The sequence below is a fragment of the Episyrphus balteatus genome, chromosome 3 (genome assembly GCF_945859705.1).
Source record: "Episyrphus balteatus chromosome 3, idEpiBalt1.1, whole genome shotgun sequence".
Taxonomy (NCBI): domain Eukaryota; kingdom Metazoa; phylum Arthropoda; class Insecta; order Diptera; family Syrphidae; genus Episyrphus; species Episyrphus balteatus.
Window position 1 is genome coordinate 95,561,675 of NC_079136.1, and position 11,497 is coordinate 95,573,171.

The 11,497-nt window shown below is 32.2% G+C and overlaps 1 protein-coding gene across 1 annotated transcript; it reads left to right on the forward strand.

Annotated features, from left to right (window-relative positions):
- The first annotated feature begins 420 nt into the window (after positions 1–420).
- Positions 421–2,507, forward strand: LOC129915145 (piggyBac transposable element-derived protein 4-like). The gene is made up of 2 exons (XM_055994611.1): positions 421–1,262; positions 1,319–2,507. The coding sequence occupies exons 1-2, from the start codon at positions 421–423 to the stop codon at positions 2,505–2,507; spliced, it is 2,031 nt and encodes a 676-aa protein (XP_055850586.1).
- Positions 2,508–11,497: the final 8,990 nt, after the last annotated feature.

Below are 11,497 nucleotides of genomic sequence, written 5' to 3' on the forward strand. Positions count from 1 at the left end.
CTTCAGCAATCGATTTTTACAGTCAAAGTCCTCTAGTCACACTTTCAAAAATAAATACAAAATTGAAGAGATTGGTGCATGGATGAAAATAATATTATTCTGAAGAATGGTCACTTTCTTTCAGGAAAAGCATTACAAAATTTAGAAAAAAAAAAAAAATATAGAAATAGAGAGATTCTATTTACAAAGCTTTCGTATTAGAGAATTTTTACTGTTTTGCTAGGTAATACAGTAATTTTTTTTTTGATTTTACACCGGTTGAAATTTGTTTGCGTGTTTTTTGTTTGTTTGTTTTTAGTGCGATTTCTCTGTGATCAAGTGCTTTTTTTCTGAAAAATATTTTTTTATCTACTAAAGTAAGTACCTAAATTTTTTAAATTTACGCCTATTATTTATGAGATCCTATAATAATAGAGAATCATGGATGCTACAATGGATCGTGTTCTGTATCTCCTGAATGCATCTTTCAACCGGGATTTGACTGCGGCGGAGCAAGAGTTCTTTGATGAGAATTACTCCAGGTTCCTAGATGCAGAAGAGGAGGAAGTTCGACGCATTGACACTGAGGAGGATAGTGATACTGATAACGATGGAGATTTATCAGATGCCGATGATCCAAACTATGAACCAGATACTGCTTTGTTGGATACACGGGTTTCGCAGGCTGGTTTAGATATGGAAGAAGAAGAGGAGGCAGAGAGACAACAGCAAGGAAGCCGGAATGGACAGGAAGATGAAGACCCTATTGCACCAAACAGAGGAATGCGGTATGTTGCAAGAAATGCCAAATTCGATGACATTTGGTGGTCAATGCCGGACGAAAGCGAAAGACAAAGAACAATAAGAAATCGAAATGAACGAATGAGACATGTTCCAAAATGCACCAACTTGTTTTCGAGAAAGGCTGAGGTTTTCAAGTCCTTAGTTACTCCAAATATTGTTGGAAATATTGTGCTGGAGACAAACAGAAAGGCAAAGAGAACTTACGAAGAGAATCGTTTGTCTCTCAACCCAAAGCAAATGCGTAGATGGTATGACACATTTGAAGAGGAAATATATGCATATATTTTAATTTTGTTGTATGCTGGAGCTGAAAAAGCCTATGGGGTGGAAGCGAAGGATCTTTTTCATCCAACAAGTGTACCATTCTACCGCGCCGTTATGTCTCTGGAACGATTTGAACAAATACGACGCTTTATACGTTTCGATGACGGAAGAACTAGAGCGTTTCGTCTTCAAACTGACAAATTAGCTGCATTTAGGTATAAAAGATAAAATGTTTGATTGATAGGCTTACAAATTTTTACCAATTTTCTAGGTACGTTTGGGATTTGTTTCAACAAAATCTTGTTGAGTTTTACCAACCGTCAAAGGAGCTGACAGTAGATGAACAGTTGGTCGGCTCAAGGGGAAGATGCCCGTTCAAAATGTTTATGCCAAACAAGCCAGGAAAATATTGCATCAAAATTTTTTGGATAGTTGACGCCGTAAACAGTTATCCACTTCGAGGTGAAATTTATGTTGGCCAGCAACCATGCGATAATCGGTCCGATGGCATATCTCACCAGCTGGTAATGCGGTTAGCTGAGAGATATTTAGGCATGAATTACAACATAACGACAGATAATTATTTTACATCGGTACCATTAGCCTTGGAGCTAATGAGTAAAAGAACAACCACGATTGGTACTATAAAGTCCAATAAGCCACAATTGCCAAAGCCATTTACACCAGTGGATAAAATCTTTAGGCAAACTAGGGACAAATTTTCAATAAAATTTTGCTATTCGAGATGCTTGCAGTTGTGTAGCTACGCAAGCAATACAAAAAAAAATGTACTAATGCTGTCCACTGCTCATCATGAGGATAAAATTGATGAGGTCACAAAAAAACCTGCAGTTATTATGGATTACAACTCAACCAAAGGAGGAGTTGATACATTCGACCGTTTGGCAACAGTTTATACCTGCAAGCGAAAAACTAATCGTTGGCCTGTTACTCTCTTTTACAACCTTTTGGATTGTGCAGGAGTTGCAGCGTATAGAATGTTTGATGTCTGTCAGCCTAACTGGTATTCGAGCAAGAAAAGGTCAGAAAAAAGAAAGAAATTTTTGAAAGAATTGGCCTTTGAACTTGCAGATAACCATATCAAAAATCGAATAGCTAAGCCAACTCTTCAAAAAAGTGTTAAAACAGCAATGAGTTTGATCGGGTATGAAATTACATCTATAAGTACCTTACCGACAATCCAACAAAACAAAGCAAAGCAACGTTGTGATCCCTGCAAGAAAGAAAAAAGGGACAACAAAACTACGGCGGTCTGCGATCTGTGCTATGTTGCAGCTTGCAGTAAGCATTACATAAGAGTGTGCGAGAAATGTTTTGTGACCAAAAGTGCAATTGATACTACCGAAACCGAAGAAGATGAAAATTTTGACGGAGATTCACTTCCATCAACTTCAGCCGGTCCACCAGCAAAGCGCCAAAAAAATAGAAATACAAATTAATTTCAAAAAGTGGTGGTTGTAAATTACCTATTACTTTAAAAGCTTTTTTAAATTTTGTTTTCAAATAAATAATATCACAAAAAATAATAGTGTTTGTAAAATATTTTTTTTTATTTCACTATTTTCAAGTAATTCATAGGAAAAACCTTCGTGGGCACACAGTGCCCAAGTACACGTAAACTAGAATTTTTTAAGTACACGGGTCTAGGGTTAAACATTTCAAAGGGTCATTTTTCTAAATCATGAATTTTTTACCTAGTTTTATATCTAATTCGAAGAACATCGATTCACAGAGCACAAATATGTATTTTTTATAAGTTTTGGACAAGTAGTTTTGTTTTTAGAGGCATTTGAATTTTGCAAGTTTGGGGGTGTTTTGACGCTCCGTTCGCCCAGAAAATCGATTTAAACATTTCAAATGGTGATTTTTCTAAATCGCGAATTTTTTACCTAGATTTGTATCTAATTCGAGGGACATCGATTCACAGAGCACAAAAATGTATTTTTTATAAGTTTTGGTCAAGTAGTTTTGTATTTAGAGAGTTTTGAGTTTGTCAACTTTTAGGTCATTTAGAGCATAAATAGAGCCAGGAAACGCATTTGAAGTGAAAAAAATGTGATTTTCTTAAAACGTGAATATTTTGCCTAGATTTGTATCCTATTCGATAGATATGGACGCAGAGAGCACAAAAATGTATTTTTTATAAGTTTTGGTCAAGTAGTTTTGTTTTTAGAGAGTTTTGAATTTGTCAACTTTTGGGTCATTTAGAGCATAAATAGAGCCAGGAAACGCATTTGAAGTGAAAAAAATGTGATTTTCTTAACACCTGAATATATTGCCTAGATTTGTATTCTATTCGATAGATATCGACGCAGAGAGCACAAAAATGTATTTTTTATAAGTTTTGGTCAAGTAGTTTTGTTTTTAGAGAGTTTTGAATTTGTCACCTTTTGGGTCATTTAGAGCATAAATAGAGCCAGGAAACGCATTTGAAGTGAAAAAAATGTGATTTTCTTAAAACGTGAATATTTTGCCTAGATTTGTATCCTATTCTATAGATATCGACGCAGAGAGCACAAAAATGTATTTTTTATAAGTTTTGGTCAAGTAGTTTTGTTTTTAGAGAGTTTTGAATTTGTCAACTTTTGGGTCATTTAGAGCATAAATAGAGCCAGGAAACGCATTTGAAGTGAAAAAAATGTGATTTTCTTAAAACGTGAATATTTTGCCTAGATTTGTATCCTATTCGATAGATATCGACGCAGAGAGCACAAAAATGTATTTTTTATAAGTTTTGGTCAAGTAGTTTTGTTTTTAGAGAGTTTTGAATTTGTCAACTTTTGGGTCATTTAGAGCATAAATAGAGCCAGGAAACGCATTTGAAGTGAAAAAAATGTGATTTTCTTAAAACGTGAATATTTTGCCTAGATTTGTATCCTACTCGATAGATATGGACGCAGAGAGCACAAAAATGTATTTTTTATAAGTTTTGGTCAAGTAGTTTTGTTTTTAGAGAGTTTTGAATTTGTCAACTTTTGGGTCATTTAGAGCATAAATAGAGCCAGGAAACGCATTTGAAGTGAAAAAAATGTGATTTTCTTAAAACGTGAATAGATTTGTATTCTACTCGATAGATATCGACGCAGAGAGCACAAAAATGTATTTTTTATAAGTTTTGGTCAAGTAGTTTTGTTTTTAGAGAGTTTTGAATTTGTCAACTTTTGGGTCATTTAGAGCATAAATAGAGCCAGGAAACGCATTTGAAGTGAAAAAAATGTGATTTTCTTAAAACGTGAATATTTTGCCTAGATTTGTATCCTATTCGATAGATATGGACGCAGAGAGCACAAAAATGTATTTTTTATAAGTTTTGGTCAAGTAGTTTTGTTTTTAGAGAGTTTTGAATTTGTCAACTTTTGGGTCATTTAGAGCATAAATAGAGCCAGGAAACGCATTTGAAGTGAAAAAAATGTGATTTTCTTAAAACGTGAATATTTTGCCTAGATTTGTATTCTACTCGATAGATATCGACGCAGAGAGCACAAAAATGTATTTTTTATAAGTTTTGGTCAAGTAGTTTTGTTTTTAGAGAGTTTTGAATTTGTCAACTTTTGGGTCATTTAGAGCATAAATAGAGCCAGGAAACGCATTTGAAGTGAAAAAAATGTGATTTTCTTAAAACGTGAATATTTTGCCTAGATTTGTATCCTACTCGATAGATATCGACGCAGAGAGCACAAAAATGTATTTTTTATAAGTTTTGGTCAAGTAGTTTTGTTTTTAGAGAGTTTTGAATTTGTCAACTTTTGGGTCATTTAGAGCATAAATAGAGCCAGGAAACGCATTTGAAGTGAAAAAAAAGTGATTTTCTTAAAACGTGAATATTTTGCCTAGATTTGTATCCTATTCGATAGATATGGACGCAGAGAGCACAAAAATGTATTTTTTATAAGTTTTGGTCAAGTAGTTTTGTTTTTAGAGAGTTTTGAATTTGTCAACTTTTGGGTCATTTAGAGCATAAATAGAGCCAGGAAACGCATTTGAAGTGAAAAAAATGTGATTTTCTTAACACCTGAATATATTGCCTAGATTTGTATTCTATTCGATAGATATCGACGCAGAGAGCACAAAAATGTATTTTTTATAAGTTTTGGTCAAGTAGTTTTGTTTTTAGAGAGTTTTGAATTTGTCACCTTTTGGGTCATTTAGAGCATAAATAGAGCCAGGAAACGCATTTGAAGTGAAAAAAATGTGATTTTCTTAAAACGTGAATATTTTGCCTAGATTTGTATCCTATTCTATAGATATCGACGCAGAGAGCACAAAAATGTATTTTTTATAAGTTTTGGTCAAGTAGTTTTGTTTTTAGAGAGTTTTGAATTTGTCAACTTTTGGGTCATTTAGAGCATAAATAGAGCCAGGAAACGCATTTGAAGTGAAAAAAATGTGATTTTCTTAAAACGTGAATATTTTGCCTAGATTTGTATCCTATTCGATAGATATCGACGCAGAGAGCACAAAAATGTATTTTTTATAAGTTTTGGTCAAGTAGTTTTGTTTTTAGAGAGTTTTGAATTTGTCAACTTTTGGGTCATTTAGAGCATAAATAGAGCCAGGAAACGCATTTGAAGTGAAAAAAATGTGATTTTCTTAAAACGTGAATATTTTGCCTAGATTTGTATCCTACTCGATAGATATGGACGCAGAGAGCACAAAAATGTATTTTTTATAAGTTTTGGTCAAGTAGTTTTGTTTTTAGAGAGTTTTGAATTTGTCAACTTTTGGGTCATTTAGAGCATAAATAGAGCCAGGAAACGCATTTGAAGTGAAAAAAATGTGATTTTCTTAAAACGTGAATAGATTTGTATTCTACTCGATAGATATCGACGCAGAGAGCACAAAAATGTATTTTTTATAAGTTTTGGTCAAGTAGTTTTGTTTTTAGAGAGTTTTGAATTTGTCAACTTTTGGGTCATTTAGAGCATAAATAGAGCCAGGAAACGCATTTGAAGTGAAAAAAATGTGATTTTCTTAAAACGTGAATATTTTGCCTAGATTTGTATTCTACTCGATAGATATCGACGCAGAGAGCACAAAAATGTATTTTTTATAAGTTTTGGTCAAGTAGTTTTGTTTTTAGAGAGTTTTGAATTTGTCAACTTTTGGGTCATTTAGAGCATAAATAGAGCCAGGAAACGCATTTGAAGTGAAAAAAATGTGATTTTCTTAAAACGTGAATATTTTGCCTAGATTTGTATCCTACTCGATAGATATCGACGCAGAGAGCACAAAAATGTATTTTTTATAAGTTTTGGTCAAGTAGTTTTGTTTTTAGAGAGTTTTGAATTTGTCAACTTTTGGGTCATTTAGAGCATAAATAGAGCCAGGAAACGCATTTGAAGTGAAAAAAAAGTGATTTTCTTAAAACGTGAATATTTTGCCTAGATTTGTATCCTATTCGATAGATATGGACGCAGAGAGCACAAAAATGTATTTTTTATAAGTTTTGGTCAAGTAGTTTTGTTTTTAGAGAGTTTTGAATTTGTCAACTTTTGGGTCATTTAGAGCATAAATAGAGCCAGGAAACGCATTTGAAGTGAAAAAAATGTGATTTTCTTAAAACGTGAATATTTTGCCTAGATTTGTATCCTATTCGATAGATATGGACGCAGAGAGCACAAAAATGTATTTTTTATAAGTTTTGGTCAAGTAGTTTTGTTTTTAGAGAGTTTTGAATTTGTCAACTTTTGGGTCATTTAGAGCATAAATAGAGCCAGGAAACGCATTTGAAGTGAAAAAAATGTGATTTTCTTAAAACGTGAATATTTTGTCTAGATTTGTATTCTACTCGATAGATATCGACGCAGAGAGCACAAAAATGTATTTTTTATAAGTTTTGGTCAAGTAGTTTTGTTTTTAGAGAGTTTTGAATTTGTCAACTTTTGGGTCATTTAGAGCATAAATAGAGCCAGGAAACGCATTTGAAGTGAAAAAAATGTGATTTTCTTAAAACGTGAATATTTTGCCTAGATTTGTATTCTACTCGATAGATATCGACGCAGAGAGCACAAAAATGTATTTCTTATAAGTTTTGGTCAAGTAGTTTTGTTTTTAGAGAGTTTTGAATTTGTCAACTTTTGGGTCATTTAGAGCATAAATAGAGCCAGGAAACGCATTTGAAGTGAAAAAAATGTGATTTTCTTAAAACGTGAATATGTTGCCTAGATTTGTATCCTATTCGATAGATATGGACGCAGAGAGCACAAAAATGTATTTTTTATAAGTTTTGGTCAAGTAGGGGAGAGTGGGGCTAAATGTAACAGGGGTAAGAATTAACAGCTAAAAAAAGCGATGTTCCTTTCAATATTAAGAAACGCGTAAAGGAGAAAAATGCTCAATTTTTGCATATCTACCGGCACATTTTCTTCACATGAAGATTAGACGACAGGGTGAGAAGTTACACTAGTGGTGCCCAAAAAATGCATGTTTGTAACTTTTTTTTTAAATTTTATTTTTGGTCAACCTCTTTACCCGAAAAAGATAGAGTGCTAAGTGTTTTTTTGTTATATGCAACTGTGTTTTGGCTCAAAATGCGTGTATATGTTATGTCTATATCAGTTTCGCTTTTTTTTTAAATTGATTTTATGTGCCAAATTTCATGCTGGGGCTAGTTGTAACATTTTTCCGGGGCAAGTTGTACCATGTAAAAACCTACCTATACTGAAAAATTGTTTACCTAATATAATTAACAACCCTGAATATGAATGCTTGTAATTGAATTTGTATTTATTTTGAAATTGGAAACACATTTTTGAACCACCACTTGAATTCATAAAGCTTATAAAACAATTTATGAATTCGAATAATTTTTATTTAAGACTACTGTCAAATTTTCTCTGGAAATCTCGGATTTGCTCCACTTTTTACAAATTTGCACCAAAATTTCATGACTGAGGTTTGTTTTTATTGTTATTAATTAAAAATAAATAAATATAAACAAATAAAGGTATTTTTCTCTTATTTTTAGTTCTTGGTACAACCTACCCCGGTATGTGTTACACTTTGCCCCGTATGTGGGGTAAGTTGAAACAACACGATTTTTTTTTTGGAAGCTTTATTTTTCAACATTACCGTTATGTTTTGCTAAATTTTTATGATGGATCTTGGAGCTAAAACATGGGTCTTTAGTTTAAAAAAGGTCTGGTTGACCCACTTTCAAATTTGTAGGAGAACCATCGATTTTAGAAAAAAGTGTTACATTTGGCCCCACTCTCCCCTAGTTTTGTTTTTAGAGAGTTTTGAATTTGTCAACTTTTGGGTCATTTAGAGCATAAATAGAGCCAGGAAACGCATTTGAAGTGAAAAAAATGTGATTTTCTTAAAACGTGAATATAAGCATAAATAGAGCCAGGAAACGCATTTGAAGTGAAAAAAATGTGATTTTCTTAAAACGTGAATATTTTGCCTAGATTTGTATCCTATTCGATAGATATGGACGCAGAGAGCACAAAAATGTATTTTTTATAAGTTTTGGTCAAGTAGTTTTGTTTTTAGAGAGTTTTGAATTTGTCAACTTTTGGGTCATTTAGAGCATAAATAGAGCCAGGAAACGCATTTGAAGTGAAAAAAATGTGATTTTCTTAAAACGTGAATATTTTGCCTAGATTTGTATCCTATTCGATAGATATCGACGCAGAGAGCACAAAAATGTATTTTTTATAAGTTTTGGTCAAGTAGTTTTGTTTTTAGAGAGTTTTGAATTTGTCAACTTTTGGGTCATTTAGAGCATAAATAGAGCCAGGAAACGCATTTGAAGTGAAAAAAATGTGATTTTCTTAAAACGTGAATATTTTGCCTAGATTTGTATCCTATTCGATAGATATGGACGCAGAGAGCACAAAAATGTATTTTTTATAAGTTTTGATCAAGTAGTTTTGTTTTTAGAGAGTTTTGAATTTGTCAACTTTTGGGTCATTTAGAGCATAAATAGAGCCAGGAAACGCATTTGAAGTGAAAAAAATGTGATTTTCTTAAAACGTGAATATTTTGCCTAGATTTGTATCCTATTCGATAGATATCGACGCAGAGAGCACAAAAATGTATTTTTTATAAGTTTTGGTCAAGTAGTTTTGTTTTTAGAGAGTTTTGAATTTGTCAACTTTTGGGTCATTTAGAGCATAAATAGAGCCAGGAAACGCATTTGAAGTGAAAAAAATGTGATTTTCTTAAAACGTGAATATAAGCATAAATAGAGCCAGGAAACGCATTTGAAGTGAAAAAAATGTGATTTTCTTAAAACGTGAATATTTTGCCTAGATTTGTATCCTATTCGATAGATATCGACGCAGAGAGCACAAAAATGTATTTTTTATAAGTTTTGGTCAAGTAGTTTTGTTTTTAGAGAGTTTTGAATTTGTCAACTTTTGGGTCATTTAGAGCATAAATAGAGCCAGGAAACGCATTTGAAGTGAAAAAAATGTGATTTTCTTAAAACGTGAATATTTTGCCTAGATTTGTATCCTATTCGATAGATATGGACGCAGAGAGCACAAAAATGTATTTTTTATAAGTTTTGATCAAGTAGTTTTGTTTTTAGAGAGTTTTGAATTTGTCAACTTTTGGGTCATTTAGAGCATAAATAGAGCCAGGAAACGCATTTGAAGTGAAAAAAATGTGATTTTCTTAAAACGTGAATATTTTGCCTAGATTTGTATCCTATTCGATAGATATCGACGCAGAGAGCACAAAAATGTATTTTTTATAAGTTTTGGTCAAGTAGTTTTGTTTTTAGAGAGTTTTGAATTTGTCAACTTTTGGGTCATTTAGAGCATAAATAGAGCCAGGAAACGCATTTGAAGTGAAAAAAATGTGATTTTCTTAAAACGTGAATATTTTGCCTAGATTTGTATCCTATTTGATAGATATCGACGCAGAGAGCACAAAAATGTATTTTTTATAAGTTTTGGTCAAGTAGTTTTGTTTTTAGAGAGTTTTGAATTTGTCAACTTTTGGGTCATTTAGAGCATAAATAGAGCCAGGAAACGCATTTGAAGTGAAAAAAATGTGATTTTCTTAAAACGTGAATATTTTGCCTAGATTTGTATCCTATTCGATAGATATGGACGCAGAGAGCACAAAAATGTATTTTTTATAAGTTTTGATCAAGTAGTTTTGTTTTTAGAGAGTTTTGAATTTGTCAACTTTTGGGTCATTTAGAGCATAAATAGAGCCAGGAAACGCATTTGAAGTGAAAAAAATGTGATTTTCTTAAAACGTGAATATTTTGCCTAGATTTGTATCCTATTCGATAGATATCGACGCAGAGAGCACAAAAATGTATTTTTTATAAGTTTTGGTCAAGTAGTTTTGTTTTTAGAGAGTTTTGAATTTGTCAACTTTTGGGTCATTTAGAGCATAAATAGAGCCAGGAAACGCATTTGAAGTGAAAAAAATGTGATTTTCTTAAAAGGTGAATATAAGCATAAATAGAGCCAGGAAACGCATTTGAAGTGAAAAAAATGTGATTTTCTTAAAACGTGAATATTTTGCCTAGATTTGTATCCTATTCGATAGATATGGACGCAGAGAGCACAAAAATGTATTTTTTATAAGTTTTGGTCAAGTAGTTTTGTTTTTAGAGAGTTTTGAATTTGTCAACTTTTGGGTCATTTAGAGCATAAATAGAGCCAGGAAACGCATTTGAAGTGAAAAAAATGTGATTTTCTTAAAACGTGAATATTTTGCCTAGATTTGTATCCTATTCGATAGATATGGACGCAGAGAGCACAAAAATGTATTTTTTATAAGTTTTGATCAAGTAGTTTTGTTTTTAGAGAGTTTTGAATTTGTCAACTTTTGGGTCATTTAGAGCATAAATAGAGCCAGGAAACGCATTTGAAGTGAAAAAAATGTGATTTTCTTAAAACGTGAATATTTTGCCTAGATTTGTATCCTATTCGATAGATATCGACGCAGAGAGCACAAAAATGTATTTTTTATAAGTTTTGGTCAAGTAGTTTTGTTTTTAGAGAGTTTTGAATTTGTCAACTTTTGGGTCATTTAGAGCATAAATAGAGCCAGGAAACGCATTTGAAGTGAAAAAAATGTGATTTTCTTAAAACGTGAATATAAGCATAAATAGAGCCAGGAAACGCATTTGAAGTGAAAAAAATGTGATTTTCTTAAAACGTGAATATTTTGCCTAGATTTGTATCCTATTCGATAGATATGGACGCAGAGAGCACAAAAATGTATTTTTTATAAGTTTTGGTCAAGTAGTTTTGTTTTTAGAGAGTTTTGAATTTGTCAACTTTTGGGTCATTTAGAGCATAAATAGAGCCAGGAAACGCATTTGAAGTGAAAAAAATGTGATTTTCTTAAAACGTGAATATTTTGCCTAGATTTGTATCCTATTCGATAGATATGGACGCAGAGAGCACAAAAATGTATTTTTTATAAGTTTTGGTCAAGTAGTTTTGTTTTTAGAGAG

Coding starts and splice junctions, on each gene's coding strand:
- LOC129915145 (XM_055994611.1), top strand. CDS start 421: ATGGATGCTACAATGGATCGTGTTCTGTATCTCCTGAATGCATCTTTC. Junction 1,263..1,318: donor GACAAATTAGCTGCATTTAG/GTATAAAAGATA, acceptor CCAATTTTCTAG/GTACGTTTGGGATTTGTTTC.